Source organism: Nansenia antarctica (genome assembly GCF_963989245.1).
Source record: "Nansenia antarctica genome assembly, chromosome: 4".
NCBI classification, from domain to species: Eukaryota; Metazoa; Chordata; class Actinopteri; order Argentiniformes; family Microstomatidae; genus Nansenia; species Nansenia antarctica.
This window is the reverse complement of record NC_137689.1, coordinates 70406949-70434448: the sequence shown is the minus strand read 5'-3', so window position 1 is coordinate 70434448 and position 27500 is coordinate 70406949. Positions and strand designations below refer to the sequence as shown.

Genomic DNA, 27500 nt, shown 5'->3' with positions numbered 1-27500 from the left:
AGATATTAATCTTTATCAATGGTATTTCCCGGGAGGCTGTAAGTTGTTAGTTGTTGAATGTTTCACACCGACACCTACAATTTGGTGTGCTGGTGGAAAAATAGCAAATAAGTTCAGTAAAAAGTGAATATTGACGCAATACTTTCACAAATGTTGATGAAACTGCAAATAACCAGACACACACTCATTTTAAATACCGGAAATCCAATTTAGGAAAACGTACAGTATGGAAATTCATATTTTCAGGTCACTGATGTCTTTGACTTTTTTTTCTGGTGTTATTTTTAAACACAAGTCTAACTGGCAGTCACTCTGAGATGTGGAGTGGGGGAGAGAAAAAAAAAACGCTATCCAAGTGAATCAACACATCTGGTGCAGATCTCACAGGACCGGCTGTTACTCAACAATCTGTGATTTCCTGCGAAAACGTCCCATGTTTTGCAAAAATCAAGAAGATGAGCAGTTTCGAGTGGGAAATCGTTATTAGTTTGATACATTAAAAAAAAAGGGGGAAAAAAAGAGAAGTGAAGTGAACCAAAAAAAAAAAACAGAGTGAAGCCCACACATTCCAGGGCAATCTAAAAGGTGTAAAGCACTTCCAGATGGGCGCTGTGGATTACTGCAGCGTTTGCATATTGGTGGATTTTACCCCTCTACTGAGCCACCCTAGTTGGCCCCAGAAGGGCCTCTATTATTTGTTTCTCCAGAGCTCATTCTGAAGTCAAATACCCCGAAAACCTCTGCGGTGTCTTCTTCACGTTGGGGAGCTGAAGCTAAAGTTTATCCAGAGTTTTGTCATCTCCCTGCACTTGGGAGAGTTTGTGCAACAACAGCAACTCGTTTTTTGGATGGTTCTGTTTTCAGGAGTTGCTGCCCATTAAAATGACTCCTGGGCTACGTAGTAACTCCTGTACTGACTGGAAGAGTGTTCTATAGATTCAGTTTGGGAAAAGCCACAGACAAACACTGTATTGCCTTTAACATTAGAACTACGGAATTAAGCCTAATACTATTATGTCTTTGGTCAGCTATGCTTTGAATAACAACAGGATGAGAATCGTTTCTCCAATTGTGTCGGTTTCACGCCGATGTGTGTTCAAGAATGGAAATGTCACATCATCGCTGAGGAGTAGGGGGGCAGCGGCAGCGTGCAACCTTTCGGGGCAGGAAACACCATTAAACCAATTCTCTCTCTTTCCCAAAAAAATGAGTATTTTTCTATTTAAAGACCCTCGTTTGGAGGCCTCCTGGCAGCCAGAGTACCAAAGTGTGGGGCTCCACAGTGGGGCTATTGTTTCATAAATCCCATATGTGAATACCTTCTCTGGACCAACCCTGCACTAAAAACTACAGAGCACGGGCTCTGTTCAACGTCCCCTCACAGCTCAGACTGCTCCAGACCAACCTCCCTCACAGTTCAGACTGATGCAGACCAACCTCCCTCACAGTGCAGACCAACCTCCCTCACAGTGCTGACCACCTCCCTCACAGTGCAGACCACCTCCCTCACAGTGCAGACCAACCTCCCTCACAGTGCAGACCAACCTCCCTCACAGTTCAGACTGATGCAGACCAACCTCCCTCACAGTGCAGACCACCTCCCTCACAGTGCAGACCAACCTCCCTCACAGTTCAGACCACCTCCCTCACAGTGCAGACCAACCTTCCTCACAGTTCAGACCATCTCCCTCACAGTACAGACCACCTCCCTCACAGTGCAGACCACCTCCCTCACAGTTCAGACCAACCTCCCTCACAGTGCAGACCACCTCCCTCACAGTGCAGACCAACCTCCCTCACAGTGCAGACCACCTCCCTCACAGTTCAGACCAACCTCCCTCACAGTGCAGACCACCTCCCTCACAGTGCAGACCAACCTCCCTCACAGTGCAGACCACCTCCCTCACAGTGCAGACCAACCTCCCTCACAGTGCAGACCACCTCCCTCACAGTTCAGACCACCTCCCTCACAGTGCAGACCAACCTCCCTCACAGTGCAGACCACCTCCCTCACAGTTCAGACCACCTCCCTCACAGTGCAGACCACCTCCCTCACAGTGCAGACCACCTCCCTCACAGTTCAGACCATCTCCCTCACAGTTCAGACCACCTCCCTCACAGTGCAGACCACCTCCCTCACAGTTCAGACCACCTCCCTCACAGTTCAGACCACCTCCCTCACAGTGCAGACCATCTCCCTCACAGTTCAGACCACCTCCCTCACAGTTCAGACCACCTCCCTCACAGTTCAGACCACCTCCCTCACAGTGCAGACCATCTCCCTCACAGTTCAGACCACCTCCCTCACAGTTCAGACCACCTCCCTCACAGTGCAGACCACCTCCCTCACAGTGCAGACCACCTCCCTCACAGTGCAGACCACCTCCCTCACAGTGCAGACCACCTCCCTCACAGTGCAGACCACCTCCCTCACAGCTGCAGACCACCTCCCTCACAGTGCAGACCACCTCCCTCACAGCTGCAGACCGATGCAGACCAACCTCCCTCACAGTTCAGACTAAATTCCTTCACAGCTGCAGACCAACCTCCCTCACAGTTCAGACTAAACCTCCCTCACAGTTCAGATTAAAATCCTTCACAGCTGCAGACCAACCTCCCTCACAGTTCAGACCAATGGACCAACCCTGGACTACAAAAACGACAGAGCGTGGTCTCTGTACATCCTCCCAGCTCAGACTGCTGCAGACCAACGTCAACACTGAGTCAGTCTTCATTAAAAAGCAATGCTGACCATCTGGGAGGCTAAATATTAAATCAATCGAGTTCTGTGTGGGGACACACATGAAAGAGAAGCACATGATTGATGGCGACGTCTAAGTGAAAAATGTGTCTGTGCACAATGGAGACAACGGTTTTAACGCCAAACCAGACCAATCATAGCTTTATCTAAAACCGCAATCGAAATAGTAGTATTTTTCTTTTTGTGACACTGTACAATGTATCAGGCTTTTAAAGATTTATCATCTTACAATATTTGAACAGAAAGGGTATTTTAACTCACAGTAAATTGGTCTCTGTTTCCTAATTCCTAATTTTTAACTCTAGTTAACTAATTATACAGATTTGTGGGTGACAATGGATGGACAATTACTGCAGCAGAAGCCCGATAGTCCATTAAAATGATATGGTGTGAGACATAATCAACTATCTGCATAATCAGCATGAGACCCAATAGTCCGTTTAATGATGTGGTGTGAGACCTAATCAACCATCATCAAAGTGAATCAGCCACCTGTTCCTCCTGAAACACTATCATCAATACCATCGGGTTGACAGTGAATAGGGCCTACAGATTAACATTACAGTGTGTGTATGTGTGTGTATGCCCACAAAATGTATGCTATACTAAGTAGGAAGACAGGGAAGCAAGAAGCGAGTGACAATTATTTTTATCCAGCACATACACAAGCGCAAGAGGGTGTTTCCGTTTCCAACCGCCGCAATAAAAAAAACAACCAATTCCATTCAACTAGAACTTACTAGTTCACTTCAGCTCACTTCAACCCTATATGGTGTAGGTCAGAATGCTAGGGAAGTCCAGGCAAAGGTCCACCGTCTAAAGGCATTGTCGTAGAATAACAAAGGAACGTGTTAATGATTATTATGTGAGCGTAGCCACGCAGGCGTTCAACTATTTAGGCCAGGCATCCCAGTTTGCCTTGGCAACGGACGTACTTCTCCTCTGCTTTAAAACCGTCACCTGCTGAGCTGTTGCCCTGGCAACAATCATGTAAATTCCACACTGGCACCTATAGTTGTGCTCCCCATAAATCCTCTTTGAAACACGTCAGCTCCTCCAACTCTCTCTCTCTCTCTCTCCCTCCCTCTCTCTCTCTCTCTCCCTCTCTCCCTCTCTCTCCGTCTCTCTCTCTGTCTTTCTCTCTCGGTCTCTCCCCCTCTCTCTCCATCTGTCTCTCTCTCTCTCTCTCTCTCTCTCCATCTCTCTCTCTCCATCTCTCTCTCTCTCTCTCTCTCTGTCTCTCTCTCTGTCTCTCTCTCTCTCTCTCCCCGTCTCTCTCTCTCTCTCTCTCTCTCTCTCTCTGTCTCTCTCTCCGTCTCTCTCTCTGTCTTTCTCTCTCGGTCTCTCCCCCTCTCTCTCCATCTGTCTCTCCCTCTCTCTCTCTCGCTCCATCTCTCTCTCTCCATCTCTCTCTCTCTCTTTCTCTCTCTCTCCATCTCTCTCCCTCTCCCCGTCTCTCTCTCTCCCTCTCTCTCTCTCTCTCTCTCCATCTCTCTCTCTCTCTTTCTCTCTCTCTCCATCTCTCTCCCTCTCCCCGTCTCTCTCTCCCTCTCTCTCTCTCTCTCTCTCTCTCTCTCCATCTCTCTCTCTCTCTTTCTCTCTCTCTCCATCTCTCTCCCTCTCCCCGTCTCTCTCTCTCCATCTCTCTCCCTCTCCCCGTCTCTCTCTCCCCCTCTCTCTTTCCCTCTCTCTCTCAAAGATGAAATGATGTTTATTCCGTTTTTAGAACAAAAGTAAGAACAACAACAAACTCACCTGTAAATGAGGAAACTGGAGATTCCAAAAATGATGAGAGCCAAACCGGATCCAACCGCCACGATACCCAGGACCGGAAGATGAGCTGGGATAGAAGAAACACATCAAGGTTCACCTTATACATTCCTTAGAAAAAAACAGCGCTTTCCAAACTATTGTTCTGCTTTTCCTGAGAAGACGAGATTGTGTGGAGCCTACAGCTATTCGGCGGCACTTTACAGAAACACAATTCATCAGTAACATTTTTAGCAATCCTTATGAATCCTTAAAATATGCTGGATTATACTACCGTACAGAATTTAACTCAAACTCGTAGCCTCTTGAACAGGTATTCACATTCGCTTCTGTTATGTTTCTATATGTGATTTATTCAAGCACTCCCCTTTAATTGACCCTGTGACAATTTCCTTTAATTGAAATTCTGCCGACAGTAATTAAGTCCTTCCTAGCCTCTAACCTCTATCTCTAACCAACAGACCGACCGTACGCCAGGCCTGTCCCTCCCCTCACAGCACTCGGCAGGACTGGCGACATCCAGACTCTCGACTGAGATAATTGTTCCTAAATGGCTTCCACTTGTAGAAGAGATTGCTGCTTATCCTCGTCTCCCACTCATTATTTATAGATACAGTACGATGGCACCTAATTACAATAGACTGCCTGATTACTGCTGATTAACAAAATTCATGATTTTTTTCAGCATTATAATTTGTGTTATTGAAACTGTGTGGTTATGGTTTCCTGATCCAAATGGATCTATTTTTAGGAATGTCTACCCATGTGCGTATGAAGAGCCCAGCTTCACCACAACAGCATGAACAAAGAGGACGGAGGATCGGCATGTTCAGATTGAAGTATCAGATTGAACAAAGAAAATAGGTGTGTTCATAGAATCAGACTGAACAAAAAAGAGGGTAGACGACGTGTTTTACATTTCACATCTTTGGCATTTAGCAGACGCCTTTATCCAAAGCCACTTACAACAAACACATTTCACTCAGTAAGTAAGTGAATCATCCAGCCACCAGTCATAGCAGGAAAGAAGTAATCTATGCTTGGGCCAGGGGCCATTGGCAGTCGTCCTCGTGCTAGAGGAATCTTTTCAGATTGAACAAAGAAGAGGATAGGCATGTTCGTGGTATCAGATTTCTGTATTCTCATGTATCACCACCACACACTCCTCCTGTAAACGCCTCTGAGGATCTCCCTCGGGGGTTTTGGCTTAAGTGACGATGGCAGATGTTGCACGGCGCTAGCTAGCCTAGCACAGAGGAACGGCATTCCCTACTTCCCTACCGTCGATACAGGACGGGTCATCTGAGGAGGGGAAGACGCAGGGAGGGTTGTCCAGAGGCGGGCCCCCGCTGGGCCAATGGATCTTCTCCGTCGACGACCATATGATCTCTTTGTTGGTCCCGTTGTAATGAGCCACAATCTAAAACAAACAAACAAACAACACAGAGAGAACGAAAAAACGTTTCGGTTTATTACTGAAGCCTGTTGGGGAGAATTCCCAGAGCCACATTTTACATTCAGTGAGCGATGAACAGGCATGAGTGTTGTTACACAATCATAATGAGACAGCTTTTCTCTCTCTGTTCAAATATAAAGGTAGTCTCACAGTATTATGCAAATTAGACCCTGGGTTAATTCAAAGCAATGCATTATGGGACACAGGTGGCCTAGGTAGCCTAGAGGGCAGCTAGCCTAGAGGTCAGAGAGGCAGGCTAGCAATCGGTAGGTCGCTGGATGTGAGCCGGTCGTGAGCTGGTGACTGGAGGGTTGCTGGCATCATCTTAAGGCGCCTACCACTGCCGTTCTGCCGAGAGCAAAAATTACATTTCTCTGTACAATGACAAAAAGGTTGAATCTAATCTATTATGGAAAAAAAGAAAATAAATTCCACCACATGCAAGGCCAAGAGTGAATAAAGAAAAAAAGGTGTTTGGCCTTGAGCAGAAAACCTCCTTGTCCATTGTCTGACTAAAAGACGTCTTAAGGTTCACATCCATTAACGTCCAAGGCAAAGACAAGGGTGGTGTTGACTTCAACCCGGTTGACTTCAACCCGGTTTGTTAATAATAATATACGCCATTTAACTGACGCTTTTAGCTGGACGCGACTTACATCGCAGTGAGTGCGTAAATCAGTATATATGGTCCCAGCGGGAATCAAACCCCCAACCTATGGCATTGTCAGCACCATGCTCTGCCAACTGAGCGACAGGGGACAACACTTGTTAAGGTTGTAGGAGAAACAGGGGGGTAGTGGTGGTCTAGTGGATAGTGAGTTGGACTTGTGATCGGAAGGTTGTGAGTTCAAATCCCGCCTGAAACCACACCACTACTAGTGTGCCCTTGAGTAAGGCACTTAGCCCTCAGTTACTCCAGGGGGAATGTCCCTGTAATTCGTAATTGTAAGTCGCTTTGGATAAAGGCGTCTGCTAAATGGCAAAATTAATTAATTAATTAAACAGTGGCCTTTCAGCATTCAGCCTTATTGTTTGATGCTGTGGCATCTGCCTGGCCTGTCAATAGTTCCCCATGTCACAGAGGGGCATTGTGAAACATGACCCCTGTGTCTCTAACTAAGGGCTGGAGAATGTCTGTTTAGTCGTGACCTCCTTGTGGAGGTCCAGGCGGACATGTAAGGTCATCTCTGCCAGACAAACGTCCTCGCAAAGACGCCCCTGAGGGTCAGCCCGCCCCCCCGGAGACCACCATAAAAACAACGCAGGTTTTGTTGTGGAACAGGATGTCCAGTCGACCGCTGCAGCGTCTGCTGGGGTTAGATCTTTACTTTTGAACCAGCGAAAACCAGGAAACCTCAGGAGACCAGATATCAGTGGACTAGGCTCTGGTCTAGCCAATCCCGGACGTGAATCGATCATTTCAGAACCAATGAGAAATGAAAGCCAGGCGCCATTGGCGTCTCAGTGGAGGTTTTACACAGCATATCATTAAGCAATCAGGACCCCCAGAATACCTCAGAGAAAAACCTTAATAGCCGGAGCACCATGATGCATGGTGCTGAACATTTGCTTTTAATCACACCGACGGTCATACAAAAGCACTTGGGTTCTAAACTCCAAGGCATAACTCACGATGTGGAGAAGAATTTCGAAGACAAATTCTTCTTACAGTAATTACAGCATCTGTGACATGTGGACTGAATTAGACTGATGCTGAGAGAGAACGCCTTTCAGTCATTGCGATTACTCACTGTCTCTGAGTTTACATTTGAAAACAATTGAAAATCATAATATATCATTAAAATGTTTATAAATCATAAAGAATACCAATGGATTTTTGACAACAAAGCTTTTTTTTTTCCGAGCTTAAAAATATTCTTAAGAAGATTCTGGCAAGTGTCAATAATTAAACAATAATATGCTCTAAAAGTAGGACAGTTCTGCATCCCTCATCACAAATGTGGAATCATTTAAAATGTACTTTAATTAACAAAGATGTAAACTCCGAATCGAAGAACACACGTTAATACTGTCCTGAGCTTTTTTGGTTCCAGCTTGATTAATTTCCACGTAAATAGATGTGGTCGGACTGAAGTCCTTGCAGGATCTAATTTTTAAGACCGAACACCTCATTTTTAGACCGAATAACTGAAATGTGAGACCTTTTTAGGCCTTGTAAATTGGATTGGTGGATTTTTGACTTTAAGGCTTTTTTAAGACCAGCGCTGGAACCCTGGAGTGAAAACACATCTACTGGTTATTACCTACTTATTCATTACTCATGACTGGACATGAGCATGTGCACCTCAGCTGCCATGAGTTTCCCTCAGCAATCATCCAATACACAGTTTAGCAACATTCAGCCAACCACCTCTCAGATCTGTGTGAGTAACAGTGACCACCATTGGCTAATCTGGTACCACAGTGGATTCTGGGTGCGTTTTATGATCACAGCTTATACAGACAGTATAAAATAATTGTTTATTACAGTCCCATGGCAAATGAGCAGCAAATGTATTGTGTAACGTTTTTAAACTATTGGTCCCCTTAGAACAGTAAATAGCGATCATGATCTCATAATGGCGACTGTAAAGTTCACTTGCCAGAAAACAAAAACTGAAAAACAAAATTTCAAGTTATGTTTTTTTTTTCTGGAAGTGACCTCTCTGCTACAGCTACCAAAGCTTCACATAGTTTGCAGTGAAATTCTGATGAAATTATGCTTTTATCTACTGTACTTAGCAGAAACTAAGATGAATTTGGAGTCAAAGGTCACCGTATCTAAAACTATATCCTGTAGAGGGCTAAATGGACTGCACTTATATAGCGCCTTTATCCAAAGCGCTTTACAACGGCCTCTCATTCACCCATTCACACATCAAGCTACCATGCAAGGCGGCGCCTCATTGCTCATTGGGAGGGAGCAATTTGGGGTTCATTGTCTTCCCCAAGGACACCTCGACACGTGGACAGGAGGAGGAGCCGGGGATCGAACCACCGAACGCGATCATTAGACGCCGGCTCTACCTCCTGAGCCACAGCTGACCCCGGGTCACTCACCCCGTACTCTCCAGACTCCTGGTCGGTCATCGCCCACAGGTTGAAGTCGGTGTTCCTAGCGTTGTTCTTGTCTGTGGTGACTAGTCCCGTGACCCCTGAGACACACAGAGAACATTCACATTCAGGGCTCTGTCACATAAAAGAATATCATGCAGAAAATGACGCTGCGTCCATTTCCTGTCTGATTTACTGTCTTAACTTTACAGTCTCATTCCGTTTGCCGGGAAGGCATATAAAGCTGGAGCTCATGCAACACTCTGGTTTGAATATCTGCACATAAACTGATTTCCTGAAGGGGGAATATTTACACGCCCTGTCTGAAAATAACGCCAGTCATCTACTGGATGTCTATGTGACAGACAGAGTTCGAAACCCGGGTCGTCCATGTGGAAGACACAAGCGTCTACCATTAAGCCAAGGAGACATCCTCAAGGTCCGAGGGCGACACCTGCATTTATCTGCATGTCTCAGACAGAACTACCTCACTACTAGAGTTCCTATGTCTCAGACAGGACTACCTCACTACTAGAGTTCCTATGTCTCAGACAAGACTATCTCATAACTAGAGTTCCTATGTCTCAGACAAGACTACCTCATAACTAGAGTTCCCATGTCTTAGACAGAACTCCCTCATCTCTAGAGTGTGACTCCAAACCTCCTCCGTTGCATGAACGAGGGTTCTGAATGCACTACTGACCCCAGATCCTGCGGTTCTGCATCCTCTGAGTGATGTTGATGCCGTCGTTCTGGGAGCCCCCGCCCGTCAGCGTCTCCTGCAGAGCCTTGGCGTACAGCACAAAGCCGTCGTAGAAGCATCCAGCGATGAAGTCCATCTGGAAGAGGAGCGACGGAGATCTTTATGTAGTGCGGTACATGTTTGAGTGTTTGAGTGTGGACTCAAGCCAAATCTTAGCTGTTAAGGCTTCATCTTAACTGTCCCTCCTAAAGACCTCTTCATCCCCACGACCTCCCTGTACAGTTTCTCTACTGTAAATAAATGAATAAAAAATAAAATAAAGAAATGAAATTTAAACTTTTTTTGATGTGTCCATCAGACAGTACGGTAGTCGAGGTGAAATTAAAAGACGAGTTATGATGTATATAGCTTAGTATTCAAATGTATTCAAATGTATTGATTGTAAGTCGCTTTGGAATAAGGCGTCTGCTAAATGCCAAAAATGTAAATGTAAATGATGTGTTTACGTTCGCGTCGGTGTCTCTTAAAGACACATACTGCGTTTCCTAGGAAACGCCTTATACTGTACCTACACGTATGGAATCGCCAAATATCGCTATGTTTGAGTCCACACATGTCAAACATAGTTGCGCATTACGAGGGGGTGACTAATGCTGACTCTGGGGAAAGGCCAAAGCTCTGAAAGACGATGAAACGCCAAGACAGATGTTTGTCACCAAATCCACAGAGAAAAACAAAACAAATACCTAATAAGTGTTAACTTCTATTCGCCACCTCTATTCACAGACTGTTTGTTTACTGTTGAGTGAACGTTATTTAAAGGGAGGGCCGAGGCTCCCTGTCTCTCTGGGACTCTCTGGGAGTCTACCTTGACCCCTCTGGGCACGGCTCTGTTCACAGTCTCTATTCTTGGATCTGTCTGAGCCCAGCCAGGGCGCCAAAAAACGCCATAAATCAAATCATAAAAAGAGAAGGAGTCAAACTCTTAATGGATGAAAGAAAGCTAGAGCATTAATCACCATGCATAAATTATTTATTTTACAACAGTACATTAGATTGGATTAGATTCAACATTATTGTCATTGCAGAGTGCAAGTTTACCAGACAACGAAATGCAGTTTTAGCATCTAACCAAGAAGTGCAAGCAGTGATATAAGAACATTATATAAAAAAAACATGATATGAAGTACCTCAGATTATTAGTTTTAATTTTATAGCCATACTGTAAGCCTAGACGCATCATTGAGCCCGCTTGGCATGATTTGAAAGATATTTCAGGCATTTCAAATCAGTGTTTTTGTGTTTCTACTGTAGAAAATCCTATCAAAGGTAGGTGAAAATGAAATCTGTTCTGCACAACAAACATTGCGAGGTCACAATGCTGAGATGTGGCAGGGTCTTCAAACAACTTACCAGGGACGGTTCTATAGTCACATCAAAGTCCTTCAAGGCTCGAGCATGGAGCTCCTTCTGAAAGTCTTTGTACTCAGGGTTGTCGGGTTCCCTGTAGGTGATGACAAATACAGACTGGGAGAGAGACAGAGATAACAATGAGAAACTAGAGAATTACTTGAAATACCATAATATAATCATGAAGATGAACTGAATATGACAGTGTTTTAATGATCTCCTAACTGGGTTAATAATGCCATAATACGTTAGACATAAAGTAGAAATGGAAACAACATACAGAAAGGATTTAAACCGAACGCCATTTTAGCAATCAAAATATTAGAATGAAAAGCCGATTATGATCTTAAGAACTGCAACGCCATTCATAATTAACCTTTAAAATGCTCTCTCTCACCCATCCTTCCTGTCAATCTCAACTGTCCCTATCCCAATAGAGCAGAAATGCCCTAAAAACATGTTTTGTTTTTTTTATATGGTAATGCTCCAATTACTCTTCCAATAAAAAAAGGTCATGGATAGAGGAAAATTCCAAAGGTTAAGTCACATTTGGAAGAGCCACTGTGGTAACAGTACAGTATAGTGTTTGTGTGTGTGTGTGTGTGTGTGTGTGTGTGTGTGTGTATGTGTATGTGTGTGTGTGTGTGTGTGTGTGTGTGAGTGTGTGTGTATGTGTGTGTATGTGTATGTGTATGTGTGTGTGTGTGTGTGTGTGTGTGTGTGTGTGTGTGTGTGTGTGTGTGTGTGTGTAATCCGGAATGTTCGATCCGTACCACTGGTCACACATTGGAATAACACCACAGGAGCGGTGACTATGAAGCATGTTGTTTGGTTATGTGTTTGGACGGAAAAATACTGTTTCTGCCAAAGTTTTGATCAACAGTCATCATGTGACTGACTTCCACAGAGCTCTGATATGACTGATACGACACATATTTAGTTAAACGCAATGAACACAGTAATAATCACAAACCCACAACTAACTTCCACAAGCGATCAACCATCTATGAGCGATGTGTTGCCATAAAACATGCCGCAGCCTGCAGTCAAATTAAGATGTTTTATAATCACGAGAAGGGGGCCAAAATATTTTTTTCCCCCAACAAAGGTTACAAGTAGTTCACTAACACAGGACTCCAACTTGAAGTGTCTACTGTATTTGTATGTCTGAATTGTTTGCATTTGATATAGCAATAATAAACATAATAACAATATAGTCATATGTTTCTTTGTATCTATGAATACCTGCGCCCACTATCTCCATCTATCTAGCTTCAACGTCCTGCTTTATTGCAACACTTTACAAATGCCAGTAATTACGAAAAGAGCAGACAATCATTTCCACCACTTAAAGAAGAAGAAGACACCTCTTTCAAGTCCATCATAATATTAATCTTTGTAACTTCTTCTCACTAATCTAAAGCCATTTGCAGAGGCATTTCACATAAGTAGCTGTACAGAATCCACTGTCCACTAATAAGGGACAACAATTACAACGACGGTAGTTGAGATTGACATTTGACATTTAAAAGCCAAAATTGGAAGATGAGGCACTCGCTTATTTCACCAAACACATTAATATGCAGGATTACGCTGAGTGGCTTTCTACTGAAATATGCATTGTCACACACACACACACACACACACACACACACACACACACACACACACACACACACACACTCTCTCTCTCTCTCTCTCTCTCTCTCTCTCTCACACACACACACACACCCTCTCTCTCTCTCGCTCTCACTCTCTCTCTCTCACACACGTCCTGATTTCTCTCTCACACACACACACTCTCTCTCTCTCTCTCTCTCTCTCTCTCTCTCTCTCTCTCTCTCTCTCTCTCTCACACACGCACACACTCTCACAAACACACATAAAACACATCTTCTCTCCTTCATTAACTACATCCGGGGGGTGGTGACCAGATGGATTATTGCCTGCCGAGACGAAGCGATTATGACATTTGCTTCGGGTACGCGTCATTGAGCTGCCTCTGTTTACATTTATCAGTGATTATCATAAAAGCTTTATCGGTTTGCACTTTTCAATTTCCGCTGGCAATTTGCAGGGACAGAGATCATTATAACAATCAATGGTAAGGTCCTTACTAGCAAATCAGTGAGATAGCCTGTGTATGTTTGGGTTGGTGAGGAGAAAAAGCTTGTTCTATAGGCTGGTTAATAGAACAAACTTGTTCTATAGGTTGGTTAATAGAACAAACTTGTTCTATAGGTTGGTTAGGAGAACAAACTTGTTCTATAGGTTGGTTAATAGAACAAACTTGTTCTATAGGTTGGTTAGGAGAACAAACTTGTTCTATAGGTTGGTTAGTGGTGGTCTAGTGGATAGTGAGTTGGACTTGTGATCGGAAGGTTGTGAGTTCAAATCCCGCCTGAAACCACACCACTACTAGTGTGCCCTTGAGTAAGGCACTTAGCCCTCAGTTACTCCAGGGGGAATGTCCCTGTAATTAGTATTTGTAAGTCGCTTTGGATAAAGGCGTCTGCTAAATGGCAAAATTAATTAATTAATTAATTAATTTGATAGAACAAGCTCGTTCTATAGGTTGGTTAGGAGAACAAACTTGTTCCATAGGTTTTGGGTCAGTGAACCGAAAATCGGCCCAAGCTGTGTAGCCAACATGCCTAATCTAGCCGACATGCCTACTACGGTACCTCAAAACTTTTTTTTTGGTACACTATCTCTATGGGTTAGGGTTAAGCCTGCGGAATCTTCTGGTAAAACCCTGGTTCAGAGAATCGCTTATTTATTGTTTACCCAAAGTAGAAAGACTTCAGTGCACTTGGTGAACTCTTCCTGATGGGTCTAGCAGTGAACTCTGTCTGCGCTCTCTCTCCGGTACTGGGTTCAGTTGGAACAGAGTGATATGAAAGAATCTGGTTGATGGACAGACCGGTGATGCGTACACGAAGGAGAGGCTTCGAATTGAATTTCCTCTGCGAGAGACATCCATTTCACGAGCCAAATGGCAGCTTCAGACCCGTTAGCCTAACCCTGTCTGCTTCCAATTACCCAGGACGGAGGGGAGAGAGAACACTGACAGCTCAACCACCGACTAATTCACAGAGTATTTGGACACAATTACTCAAAAACGTCTCTGTGATGAATTAAAGGAATCGAATGCGATGACTGGGAGTGAGAGGGATCAATGAGGGTCAATGTTTTCTGTGTCTGTGTCTGTTTGTGTCGTGCAGCCAGTCAGCGTACCTTGAAGACCTTCAGCGGGTCCAACCACTGGCTGTCTGTGTTCTTCCAGGGTCTGCGCTCCGTCAGGCTCTCAGCGAACACGTCCAGGTAGAAGATGGCGTAGTTCTCCGGGTCCGAGATCTCGGTCTGGAACAGCTTCATGATGCTCAGGAACGTGTGCAGGGGACCGCAGATGTACACAACTGGACGAGAGCAGAAGTAAACAAGAACAGAGCATCGAGGTTACTGATTGGTGCACATTAGTTTTCATTATTAATAATATGATATAAAGGTTACTTATTATTGTGTTTGAATTGTAAAGGTTACTTACTTATGGTTGTGTTTGAATTATAAAGGTTACTTAATGTTGTGTTTGAATGATAAAGGTTACGTATTGTTGTTTTTGAATTATAAAGGTTACTTATTGGTGTGTTTGAATTATAGAGGTTACTTATTAGTGTGTTTGAATTATGAAGGCATTCATTAGTGTGTTTGAATTATAAAGGTTACTTATTGGTGTGTTTTGAATTATAAAGTCATTTTTCTTGATAGTGCTTTGACTGTTGAATCTGTCTGCGATATCTATTTATTCTGTAATTTGATGCTCTTTGATGAGAGCTACGAGATAAGGCAAGGGTGGGGGTGTGTAAAGGAATGTGCACAATGTGTACTGTTTAGTGTGTGTGTGTGTGTGTGTGTGTGTGTGTGTGTGTGCGTGTGTGTCTCTCTCTGTGTGTCTGTATATGTATACACACTGTACACCTGCCTGCATAATTCAATCCTATTCTGTTTCCATGCAGTCTACTCTCAGGGCATGTATGTCTGTCTTCTGTCTGTCTGCCTGCCTGCCTGTCTGTCTGCCTGTCTGGTATGTCTGCCTGTCTGCCTGCCTGCCTGCCTGTCTGTCTGTCTGTCTGTCTGTCTGTCTGTCTGTCTGCCTGGTCTGTCTGCCTGCCTGCCTGCCTGCCTGCCTGTCTGCCTGCCTGCCTGTCTGTCTGTCTGCCTGCCTGCCTGCCTGCCTGCCTGCCCGCCTGGCCTGCCTGTCTGTCTGCCTGTCTGTCTGTCTGTCTGTCTGCCTGTCTGTCTGCCTGCCTGTCTGTCTGCTTATTTCCATTCGCCGCCTATGTCGGGCTGCGAGCTGCCAGCGGCGAGGCCGTCCTCCCGGTTAGCAGACATTTCCTCAAGTGTGAGACCAAAGCCGGCCCCGGCCCCGACCGCCACTCAGACCCCAACCCTCATCTCTTCCAACATAGCTCTCCGCACGCCACGCCAAGTAGTCCTGCTGTCTCCTGGACGGCCTCCAACACAAATGTACAAAAAGGCAGAGAAAAAGAGAGAAAGTCCTCCTCCTCCTCCTCCTCCTCCTCCTCCTGTGTTGTACAAGAAGAAGTAATATGGGTGGACGAACCAGGGGGCTGAACTTCATACGACAAGGACATCAGATGGGATTGTTACGAAATGGCGAACGAACGACCGAGGGACCAACCGACCGACCGACAGAACGAACGAACGACCTCGGGGTTTCAAACTACAGAGTTGTGCTATCTCTCTCTCTCTCTCTCTCTCACACACACGCATGCGCATGCGCACGCACGCATACACGCACGCACACACACACACACACACACACACACTGTTTACTGAACAAAATATTGGTTGTTTAACGAATCACCCTAATGTAACTGTTCCTAATGAACTAGGCCCTTGAGTACACACCATACTGTACATGATGAATACATTTCAGTCAGAATCTTTAGTCTTTTTCCAGGTGAGACATTTAAAAGAAAACCAATAAACACGTTTTTCTAAATTGCTTGTTTTTTAAGAAACCACCTTGAATTTCACTGTGTGTATTTTGTGTAATGTAATGTTTTTACAGCCGACCACAAACAGACACACACACACACACACACACACACACACTCACTCACACTCACACAACATGGAACATTGTGACTAGGATTAGACCATTGTGTTGTTGTGTAATGTTGTGATCTGTTAGAAGTGGTTTTATGACTCATGATGAAAGCAGGGACGCCTTCATGATGTACTGGGGTATGTGTTCTCTCGCTCAGGGACTCTGGACTTGTACAAACAACTCACTTCATTTCCATGAAGAACTCTGAAATGAGTCAGTCACACCAAGTCCAGCTACCTCACACTTGCTGGGACGCATGCTGAGAGGATTACAGTGAATACACTTTCTCTCTGTACAGCCTGCGGACTCACGTTAGGTCTACCTGAGCGTTAGCAATCACAGAAGCCACTCAAGTCTGCTACAAACACTCACACAAGCGTGCAGAATTCTCCTATTCAAGCAGAAAAGTCATATCTTCACACAATTATTACCTGCCTCAAATTTGACATAATAATACATTTAAAAAGATTCCTTTGTCAGACTACAATTACGTTTTCGAAACCCCACCAGTGGTTGCCATGGTACAGTGATAATGCTCCACAGCAACCTGCTGGGAGATTTTGAAAACATAATTGTGGTCCACAGAATCTATTTTTTTCCTATTTGTCAATTTCAGGTAATAACTGTGTGGAGATAGGACCTCTTCTACCACTGATCTTTACATCAACAAAGGCCTTCTTAAGCTCCTGTGGGGGTTTGTCAATCGAGATCCATTTAGTTTTTCAACTCTAACAGCAGGCTATTTCAACTCAAACTAAAAAAAGAAGGACCAGTCATGAACTCCAGCAGTATTTAACATTGAAACAGTTTTGCGGTGCCACCGTAGGTAAATAAATACACATTTAAAACCGGCGAAAACCGACTAAATCAGACGGACAAAATTCAATCAATTCTCTGCTTTGTTGTTCATGATGTGAACCTGAAGAGAGGGTTAGGGTTAGAGGAGTGCAGGTGGGAGCTGACACACCGCGGTGGTATCTGCCGTTGATCTCTCCACGCAAAGATACAACTGAACGGAATGTGGAGCCCCCCAGCTCCGAGCCTGGACAAGCCCTGACTAAACCATTAGCTCCCCTGACCCCCACCCCACCACAGAGGGTCGTAACTCAGCGCAGAGGCTGGTGGGAGAGAGGTTTGGCAGCCCTCAGAAGGCCTGTTCCTGACACAATCCGACCGGTGAAACACCATGTACCAGCGGTTATCGCAGTGTTTGTTAATCTTACTGCTGGAGAAATAGTTTTTCGGTGCATTAAAGAGAAAGCTTAAAAGCCCTGTTTCATTAAGCACGGCTGAACACTGAACATTCCTGACTGACAAGACAGACAGTCCGATTTGGCCTTGTTGGTTAATGCCAACTAGACACTCTGTATTGATATCTCTGAGCAGCACTCTCAACTCATAATAAATACGAGCGCTGGGGCCAACAATAACATTTCTCTTGTGGTAGACGAGAGTCGTGTTTTGTGTTTTGAGAACAATCCACTATCTTCACGGATTATGTGAATAAGTTCAGTTCGTTCTTCCAGAGGCACCTGAATCAACTTAACAAAGAGCATCAGAAACAGAGCCTTTCTACGCCATTTCTGCACACACACACACACACACACACACAAACACACACACACACATGCACGCATGCACACACACACACACACACACACACACACATGCACACATACACACACACACGCACACACACACACACACACACACACACACATGCACGCATGCACACACACACACACACACACACACACACGCACACACACACACACACACACGCACTCACACACACACACACACACACACACACACACACACACACACACACACACACACACACACACACACACACTACTTCCCAAATTCAGGAGATTGCTCAAGGATTTCTAGGTTATGTTGACATTTGTTGCATCAAATGTTCTTCATTTGGGCTTTGCTATTTTAATCTGCAGTTTCAACACTCTAACTCCTGTCAGTGGGGGTTTGATCAATAAATCATGTTTTATTGGAACAAGGGTGCGATGATCGTTTCACTGAGGCAACTATTATGTCTATGTCGACTGGGAGATAATTGCAGGAATCACACACGTTTCCATATGACAGACAAGCTATATGATATCTAGCAGAAATAATAGAGTTCTCCGGATCAATACAGACAGAACTGTGTGAGTTGATGACAGACTTGTATGGTGGAAAAACAAGACGGTTTTGGCAAATGTTCAATCTTGGATTTGCTTCCATCTGATGAGGGATATGATGTAGGTCTAATCTGCCAAACAACACTCTCACCTGGCCTCATCACATTCCATATAGAGACTATCTCCCTCTCTGTCTCTTTCTCTTTCTCTCTCTCTCATTCTGTCTCTCCCTCTCTTTCTCTCTCTGTTTCTCTCGCTCTCACTCTCTCTCTCACTCTCTCTCTCACACACACATACGTATTCATTACTAACTACGCTAATAAATACACTGATGGCAAGGAGGATGTTTTAACCGAATTAAAACAATTATTTTTCCATTTCCAACGCCCATCCCTGTGACCAGCCTCCTGTGGGGTACTAGGAGCAGTAGGTTCTAACCGTGGAGGCGTTTGGCCCCTAGGCCTCACCAGTCTCTGGCCCCTAGGCCTCACCAGTCTCTGCTGCAGCTGCTTTGGCACAGTTACAAGATTGCGGCGCTAATTACAAAGAGTGTTGGATTAATTACTCATTACTCAAACCGTTTGGGATTTTGGGGGAATGTAATGACACTTGTCTACAGTATTTAAAAAACCCATAATAACATATACTATGAGGAAAAGTAGCAGTTATTACGATGTGATTTCGAACTAGACAATATTTGGAGCAGAATGAGCCGTGAAAATACAAAACAAAACCTAGCAGACATGAAATCTGTAACATAATAAGGCTTTGATACCATCATATCGCGGCCTTGACAACTATGTAACACCAATAATTTCAAGATGATAAAAGCACGAGGACCACCTGTAAAAACAGAGAGAAATAAACCCGACACGCACGCGCGCACACGCACAGACACACACACACACACACACACACACACACACACACACACACACACATACATACACACACACAAACACCACAGCATGGCAGCAATAAACCAAATTGATTTAAACCATAAATAATCAATATTGTCTGTGCGTAAAAAAAAATCGTTACTTTCTACCTCTGTAAGCATGTGATGGAAATATGTTTTTAATAGTAATTGTTTGTACAACTATTCCACGATAACTAAGCAACTCATATGCAAAATTATGTTGCCTATTGTAGCCTAATGATAATGCAAATAGGTCTACATTTAATTTATATGTCAGGCCCATGCCTTCTTCTACTAAATAACACATGATTTAGTGTAATTACTCTCGAACCCATGGCATGATAACGGTCTTCATCGGGTTACATATTTCAACAGAGTACTCGTGAGCTTAGAATGAGAAGGTTCTATCTCCGTTTAGAATGATAAGGTTCTATCTCCGTTTAGAATGAGAAGGTTATATCTCCGTTTAGGGCAGTTCAGAGATATTGAGCGTCAAAGTGTTTACATTCCATTATGTTTTGTGAGATGGAACCTTTGTATTTTATGAATTACTAACTAAAAAAATGTAAACATTTTAAAAATAACACCATACGGGCATTAATAAACACCTAATGGATCAGATTATGTAAAAAACTCAATTTTGACAAAAATGGAGATAGAACCTTATAATTCTAACGTCATGATATTTCAACAGAGTACTGCCATGGCACCATAACCCAGCACACTGCACGTGTGGAGGCAGCGACACGTTACTCACTTCTGCCCTGGTCCTTCATGAAGGTGATGATCTCTTTGGAGTCGAAGTTCGGCGCGTCTTGGTAGGGCAAGGCTTCCACGGTGACGTTCTCCTCCCGCAGGACCACGTATATCCCCTCGGAGAGGAAGTAGTGGTTCCGGTCGTCCTGCTTCATGTCGTGGAAGATCAGCACGGCCCGGGAGGTCCAGTTGAAGTGCGCGTGCAGGATGTTCGCGAAGTCCCCCAGTTTGGTGGTGGTGGGACCCGTGCGCACGATGGTCTTGTACTCGTCTCCCTTATCGAAGCCGTACGCCGGCCCGCCCGCCGTGATCAGCGGGAGCTTCCAGTGAGACGCGAACCTCCCCACGGACGCCACCGAGTACACGCACCCGGGTCCGAAGAAAGCGTCCGGCTTGTTGTACAGTTTGGTGTCCACCGCGATGATCTGCGCCTTGTTCTCCGCGCAAACGCCGGTCTGGTCCTCCGTGCTGAAGTTTAAGATGTTAATCGAGTGTCCTTGGAGGAGTCCGTACTTCTTCGGATCTTGGAGGTCCCGGTGCGCCATGAGGATGGCGGGGAACACCCGCGGTAATGCCCAGGGGTACTTGTGATAGTTGTCGGGAAGCATCACCGCCACCGTGATGTTATTAGTTCCCGACTCGGTCCGACACCTGGGTATCGAGGAGAAAGAAGTCAACGCCACCAAGAAGAAACAGTATCCAAGTTCCCCTTTGTATCCCATGATGATTTCAAGTTCTTATAAAGTTGAAAAGAAATCCAAGGAGACGGACCCAGTGAGAGTCCGAGAGTTCACCTGGAGAGCGGTAAGGCGACTACGAGTGTCCTGAAACCGAACCATATGTTTCTCTCTAGAAAAAGCAACTTAGTCTATAGAAAATGAAATGGATTATGGATAGGAAATCCATTTGTGCTGTTAGTTCTCCTCTAGAACGCTGTGTAAGGGTACTACTCGTGTTCTCCAACCGGAGTGTTCTCCACCGGAGAGGGGTCTGCGTCATTCACTTCGGTGCGATTCTCGGACTGATGTTCCTTCACTCCCCCCCTCCTGAGTGTGATAACATCCATCCAGATGACTGGAACTTAAATCAGAGCAACCTTCAGTACTGCCCCCCACACGTCATATATCACAGGCGCTAGAGACAGGCACGAGGCGCCCCCTGCCTGCCGCATAAAAACTCCAACTCTCCAAATAACGGTCTCTGCCCACCTTGTAGGCTATGTACAGCCGTCTATGGTGTTTTGTTCCAGCCCGGTGCAGATTAACCTGATTCAGCCAAGCCGTTTTAACCAGGTGTGTTAGCACTGAGTTGGAACGAAAGTCTGCACACCTGGTGGGTCTCAGAGACCAGGGTTAAACAACGAAAAAAAAGGTTCCCACACAATTCACTTATTTAAGAAGTTCCTTCCTAGATAGTTCTATGGATAATGTTACACTCTACTATACATGTGGCTCTGGGACATGTTCAAGCACAAGAGTATGTGGCAGATAAGTTAGTAGATAATATCAACCAGTTTCATGTCTTACAATGTTGCTGCTTAGGAAATGATCGAGATGACGCAATTTTGAGCTGGATTGAGCTCAACTCCATGTTTATTGACCTTTGCAAGTATTTACACAACAGTAGGATATTCAACTCAGATGTTGAAACACCATTGACAGTGGTGGATGAAATTCGAGTCTCATTCGACAATCATCCACTAGAGGTCAGGAGATACAAACCTCTTCAGGTCAGTTGCTTGACAACTCTTGGCATATATACAAAATCAGATGAACAACATGAATGCTGATGCATTATATGTTAAAAAATATTATTGTTCTGTTATTAAAAGGGGAACCTCAAAGTTACACTCAAGGCATGGCTACAAACAAGGCAAAAGTTCTTCACAACCTTACTACCTCTCTCTCTCTCTCTCTCTCTCTCTCTCTCTCTCTCTCTCTCTCTGTTCTCTTCTCCTTTTTCTTTCTTCTCCTCTCCCTCTTCTGTCCATCATCAGTTGGAGGACTTGGGCAGTCTGTAGACGTCCCCGGAGTAGATGAGCTGGTGTTCCATCACCTTTCTCTGCAGGAAGGCCTGCAGCTCGCTGACGTCCATCTCTGTGACGACGGGTCCCGTGGCAACGAACATCCGGAGCATGGTGTGGATGCGCTCCAGAGTCATGTTCTCCAGGTTGGTCAGCATGGCCTGGATGTAGGCCCAGAACAGCTACACACACAAAGACACAGACACACAGACACAGACACAGTTAGACTAGACCATCACATGGTAGGAAGATACTGGGTTTTGATAGGATGTTCATACAGAGAGAGGGAGAGAGAGTGAAGGAGGTGAGAGAGAGACAGAGAGAGAGGGGTGAGAGAGAGGTGAGTGTGTGTGTGTGTGTGTGTGTATGTGTATGTGTATGTGTACGTGTGTGTGTATGTGTGTGTGTGTGTATGTGTGTGTGTGTGTTAGGGCTGCACGATTTGGGGACAGATATCGCGATTGCGATTAATTTGCGATTATTATTTTTTTAAATAGCAAAAAAAAAAAAAAAAAAAAGGGAGTTTTTGTAAAGTGTGGCCATATCTCCGGCTAGGAAGGTTGTATCAACGTGCAGTTTGTTTGTACGTCTTCAGGGGACTTAGAGGCTCCCTCCTCTAGCACCCCCACAGCCCGAGCTACGAGTGAAAGAACTAAACTTACATTGGGTTGCTTTAAAGTTGGGTTGCTTTAAAATCAAGCTTCAGATTAAAACATGTGATGGAGCATTACTAACCTGACTCAGGTGGTTTGTTTCACACAACCATCTAGGAAAGCTTAATTGGAAGCTGTTTGGAAAAGGGCAGGTACTTTCAAAAAATACTTGGCAGGTGATTGGATGAATCTATCTATCACCTATTTTCAGAGAGCATTACCACATGATACCATCAAACTATTAACTGCTCTAATTCTAATGCAAGGATGAGAACTTAAAATATATGAATTGGGACAACATATTTATTTATGTTTTTTTTAAACAGCAACACCATTTTGTTTCTCTCAACAAGTGTCTTTTTTTTTGGACGTTCATTGACGTTGAATCCGACTGTATGACGTATCCCATACGGGTAGTGGTGTTTCTCAACCCTCTCCTCGGGGCGCCCCAGCCGCTCCACATATTTGATCTGTTCCACCACCAGCACACCTGATTCAACTAATCAAGTCCAAAGCAATCAAATCCAACCCTTTGGACTTGATTAGTTGAATCAGGTGTGCTGGTGGTGGAACAGATCAAATATGTGGAGCGGCTGGGGCGCCCCGAGGAGAGGGTTGAGAAACACATAGTGAGTTGGACTTGTGATCGGAAGGTTGTGAGTTCAAATCCCGCCTGAAACCACACCACTACTAGTGTGCCCTTGAGTAAGGCACTTAGCCCTCAGTTACTCCAGGGGGAATGTCCCTGTAATTCGTAATTGTAAATCGCTTTGGATTAAAAAAGCGTCTGCTAAATGGCAAAAAAATAATAAAAAAATAAATAAATAAATAATTCGCAGGCAAATCGCAGGCTTTGCGATTAGCTAATCGCATCATTTCAAATCGCGATTTCGATTTAAAATCGATTAATCGTGCAGCCCTAGTGTGTGTGTGTGTGTGTATGTGTGTGTGTGTGTGTGTGTGTGTCCTGCACCTGTAGCTTCTCCTCCCTCTGCTCCAGCTGCGTGGTGGTGTTGGAGTCGCCCTCCTCGTCGCTGTCGATCAGCATCACGCCCCTCTCCGGCCTCTCCTTGGACGAGCCCGTCTCCACCACGGAGTAGCGGCCCCCCGCCTCCTCCCGCAGCACCCCCTGCTGCTGCCACAGCAGCAACTTCCTGCGCACCATTTCCTGTGGGACACCCAGGACGCCGCTCAGCTCCTCCAGAGTCCACGAGCCTTCAGGAGAGGAAGAGAGAGACACAGACACATACACACATACACACACACACACACACACACACACACACACACAGACAGACACACACACACACACACACACACACACACACACACCGAGTAGGAGATGGTTAGAGAAGTTGGTATATATGAATCTCAGTTACTTCTATGATCTGTTGTCTTTACTTTATTACTGAGCCAATTACCAATATTGCACTGTCATTGTTCATATTGTATTCCACCCCTGTACATTGTACCGCACATTTAAAATCTTTTATCTATTATTTTTTGTATATTTGTCATTTTGTATATTTTTAATCTTGTCGTATTATATAGTTATTTATTGTTTTTGTTTGCTATGCACCGTGGATGAGAGGGAAACGCAATTTCAGCCCTCTGTATGTCTGTACATATATTGGATTGACAATAAAGCTGACTTTGACTTTGATGAGCGACTGGAAACATTCTCAGTGACATTCCCTGTCAATGACTCTGGCAATACCACATGTCATGTGTTCTGTTGAAGGACAGACAGCTGGCAGAGAGATGTCTGAGTCACAGAGTCTGAGTCTGCCACACACACACCCACACACCCACACACACACCCACACACACACCCACACACCCACACACCCACCCCCACCCACCCCCACCCACACACACCACACACACCACACACACACCACACACACCACACACACCACACACACCACACACACCACACACACACACACACACACCCCCACCCCCACACTACACACACACACACACACACACACAGCCTGGCTGGCAGGTGCTGCTTGAGTACTGACTCTTGTCCTGGAAGTGCAGGATGATGGCAGCGTGGATGGGGGACACGGTGAGGTCGCTGAGGGTCCTGTAGCCCAGCTCCACGTCCAGGGTGACGGAGCCCAGGTGGGGCTTCCAGCTCAGGGTCCTCATGGCCTGCAGGGAGGGAGGTGGAACAGAGTTGAGATGGTGAAACTCACTCCTAAACATCAAATACCCCCCCCATCTACCCTCGTTGTCCGATCGCTAGCTTTTCGATAGCGTCGCTGGTTAACATCGGGTATCGGAGGAGACGGTCACATGTGTCGGCAGAGGTCAGAGGTCGCAAGTTCGAGACTCGTGAGAGCTCTGGGTCAGCCACAGTCGGCACCCCTGGAATGGAGCAGTTAGGGGTTATGGGGTGCCTTGCTCAATGGCACAACGGCAGTGGTAGTGGCACCTTTGAGTGCATACATTTTTCAGTATATATGGTCCCAGTGAAACCCACAACCTAAGCGTTGTTAGCGCAATGCCCTACCAACTGAGCCACAGAAGCTCACCTCCGGCTCCCTTCTGGGGTGGAGGGGGGGATCGAAACCAACGACCTCCTGGGGTGGAGGAGGGGGATCGAACCAACGACCTCCTGGAGTGGAGGGGGGAATCGAACCAACGACCTCCTGGGGTGGGTGGAGGGGGAATCAAAACCAACAACCTCCTGGGGTGGGTGGAGGAGGGGGATCAAACCAACAACCTCCTCGGGTGGAGGAGGGGGATCGAACCAACGACCTCCTGGGGTGGAGGAGGGGGAATCAAAACCAATACCCTCCTGGGGTGGAGGAGGGGGAATCAAAACCAATACCCTCCTGAGGTGGGTGGAGGGGGAATTGAACCAACAACCTACCTTCAGCTTCTCGTAGCGGTGTGTGTAGGCCTCCATGGCCTGGGAGGCCAGCGGCGGCAGCTCCAGCTTCTCCTCCTTCAGGGGGGGGCCAGAACTCAGAGGACAGGATCATGGCCGACAGGGCCAGGGGGGGCTCCTCCACGCCCGCCATTGGCTCCTCCCCCCCCGCCGCCTTCGACTCCTCCCCCCCCCCTGCCGCCTTCGACTCCTCCCCCGCTGCCCTCGACTCCTCCTCCCGGATGTTGGTGTTGATGCGCCGCGAGTCTGCCACGTCCTGGAGAGAGGGGGGGGGGGGGGGGGGGGGGAGAGAGGGAGGGAAAGAGAGAGGCAGAGGGAGACAGACAGAGAGAGAGAGACAGACAGAGAGAGGGGGGAGAGAGGGAGGCAGAGACAGGCAGAGAGAGAGGCAGAGGGAGACAGACAGAGAGAGAGAGACAGACAGAGAGAGGGGGGAGAGAGGGAGGCAGAGACAGGCAGAGAGAGAGAGAGAGAGAGACAGAGGGGGAAGAGAGGGGGGGGGGAGAGGGAGGGAGAGACAGAGAGACAGAGAGACAGAGGGGGGGAGAGAGAGAGACAAAGAGAGGAGGGGGAGAGAGACAGAGGGAGAGAGAGAGGGAGGGGAGAGAGAGAGAGACAGAGAGTGGGGGGGGAGAGAGACAGAGAGACCAAAAGTGTAAGTGAGAGGAAAAGAGAGGATGAGACTGTGTCCATGGCCTCTCTGTAAATGCCCTCATTGAGTGCCACAGATGACCTTGAAAAGGCTTCATTTTGTTAATCAATCAGATTGTGTTTGCTAGGTAAAGGCTAAGTAAAAAATGTTTTTTTTAGAGAGAGAGAGAGAGAGAGAGAGAGAGAGGGAGAGAGAGGAATTCAAGCACTTTCGATGACCCATGTCATTTTCAAACACATTTAAGACCTTGATTTTTTTCCTCAATTCACAAACTTTCAAGGATTTCAAGGACCCCGTGGGAACCCTGTGATCAGTGGTCACAGGTTGTCACATGATCTAGAAAGTGATGTTGTCATTGGTGGGATAAGTCTCATACCTTCAGCATGACCTCACAGAAGTGCATGTGGGACTCCCCGAACCTCAGCTTCAGCAGCTCCACGTTACGGATCTCCCTGCAGACGCACAACATGGTGTCAGCTCCACTACCTCCACACACACACACACACACACACACACACACACACACACACACACACACACACACACACACACACACACACACACACACACACACACAGAGACAGACAGACACAGACACAGACACAGACACACACACACACACACACAGCTTCACTACCTCCAGACTACCACTACTGTGCTTAGGTGTAACATAGTGAACTATCCCTTTAACTGTAGATTCAAAGGCTCTTTAATGAGTTTGCAGTCCCCGAGAAAGATGATATATATATGATGTGTGGATGTGTGTCTCTCTGTGTGTGTGTGTGTGTGTGTGTGCGTGCACATGCGTTCGTATGTGTATGTATGTCCGTTCGTGTGTGTGTATGTGTGCGTGCATGCATGTGCGTTTGTGTGTGTATGTGCACATGCATTCGTGCATTTTTGTGTGTGTGCGTGTGTGTGTGTGTGTGTGTGTGTCTGCGTGTGTGTGCGTGTGTGTGTGTGTGTGTGTGTGTTTGTGTGTGTGTGTGTGCGTGTGTGCGTGTGTGCGTGTGTGTGTGTGTACCTGGCTGTGTTGTAGTTGAGTGTGAGCAGCAGGCGGTCGGCCAGGACGGTTCTGTACTCGTTGATGAAGATCTCCTTACTGCCGTAGATGCTGACCAGCAGGCTGATGATGTCAGAGGACCGCCGCTTGGAGCCCGTCTTGT

The 27500-nt window shown here is 45.9% G+C and overlaps 2 protein-coding genes across 2 annotated transcripts in view; both read right to left on the bottom strand.

The window, feature by feature from the left end:
* The window catches only part of npr2 (natriuretic peptide receptor 2), a 44510-nt gene extending 23457 nt beyond the window's left edge, over nucleotides 1-21053 (bottom strand). Inside the window, exons 1-7 of the mRNA XM_080528845.1 lie at nucleotides 20106-21053; nucleotides 14392-14573; nucleotides 11158-11271; nucleotides 9745-9880; nucleotides 9048-9142; nucleotides 5813-5951; nucleotides 4517-4601 (exon numbers count right to left, since the gene is read on the bottom strand). Coding sequence (XP_080384971.1) covers nucleotides 4517-4601; nucleotides 5813-5951; nucleotides 9048-9142; nucleotides 9745-9880; nucleotides 11158-11271; nucleotides 14392-14573; nucleotides 20106-20826 — 1472 coding nt within the window. The 5' untranslated portion in view covers nucleotides 20827-21053. The remainder of the gene's footprint in view (nucleotides 1-4516; nucleotides 4602-5812; nucleotides 5952-9047; nucleotides 9143-9744; nucleotides 9881-11157; nucleotides 11272-14391; nucleotides 14574-20105) is intronic.
* A 788-nt stretch (nucleotides 21054-21841) lies between these two features.
* The window catches only part of anapc2 (anaphase promoting complex subunit 2), a 12309-nt gene continuing 6650 nt past the window's right edge, over nucleotides 21842-27500 (bottom strand). Inside the window, 5 exon segments of the mRNA XM_080528846.1 lie at nucleotides 21842-22309; nucleotides 23754-23995; nucleotides 24808-24940; nucleotides 25665-25751; nucleotides 25753-25938. Coding sequence (XP_080384972.1) covers nucleotides 22097-22309; nucleotides 23754-23995; nucleotides 24808-24940; nucleotides 25665-25751; nucleotides 25753-25938 — 861 coding nt within the window. The 3' untranslated portion in view covers nucleotides 21842-22096.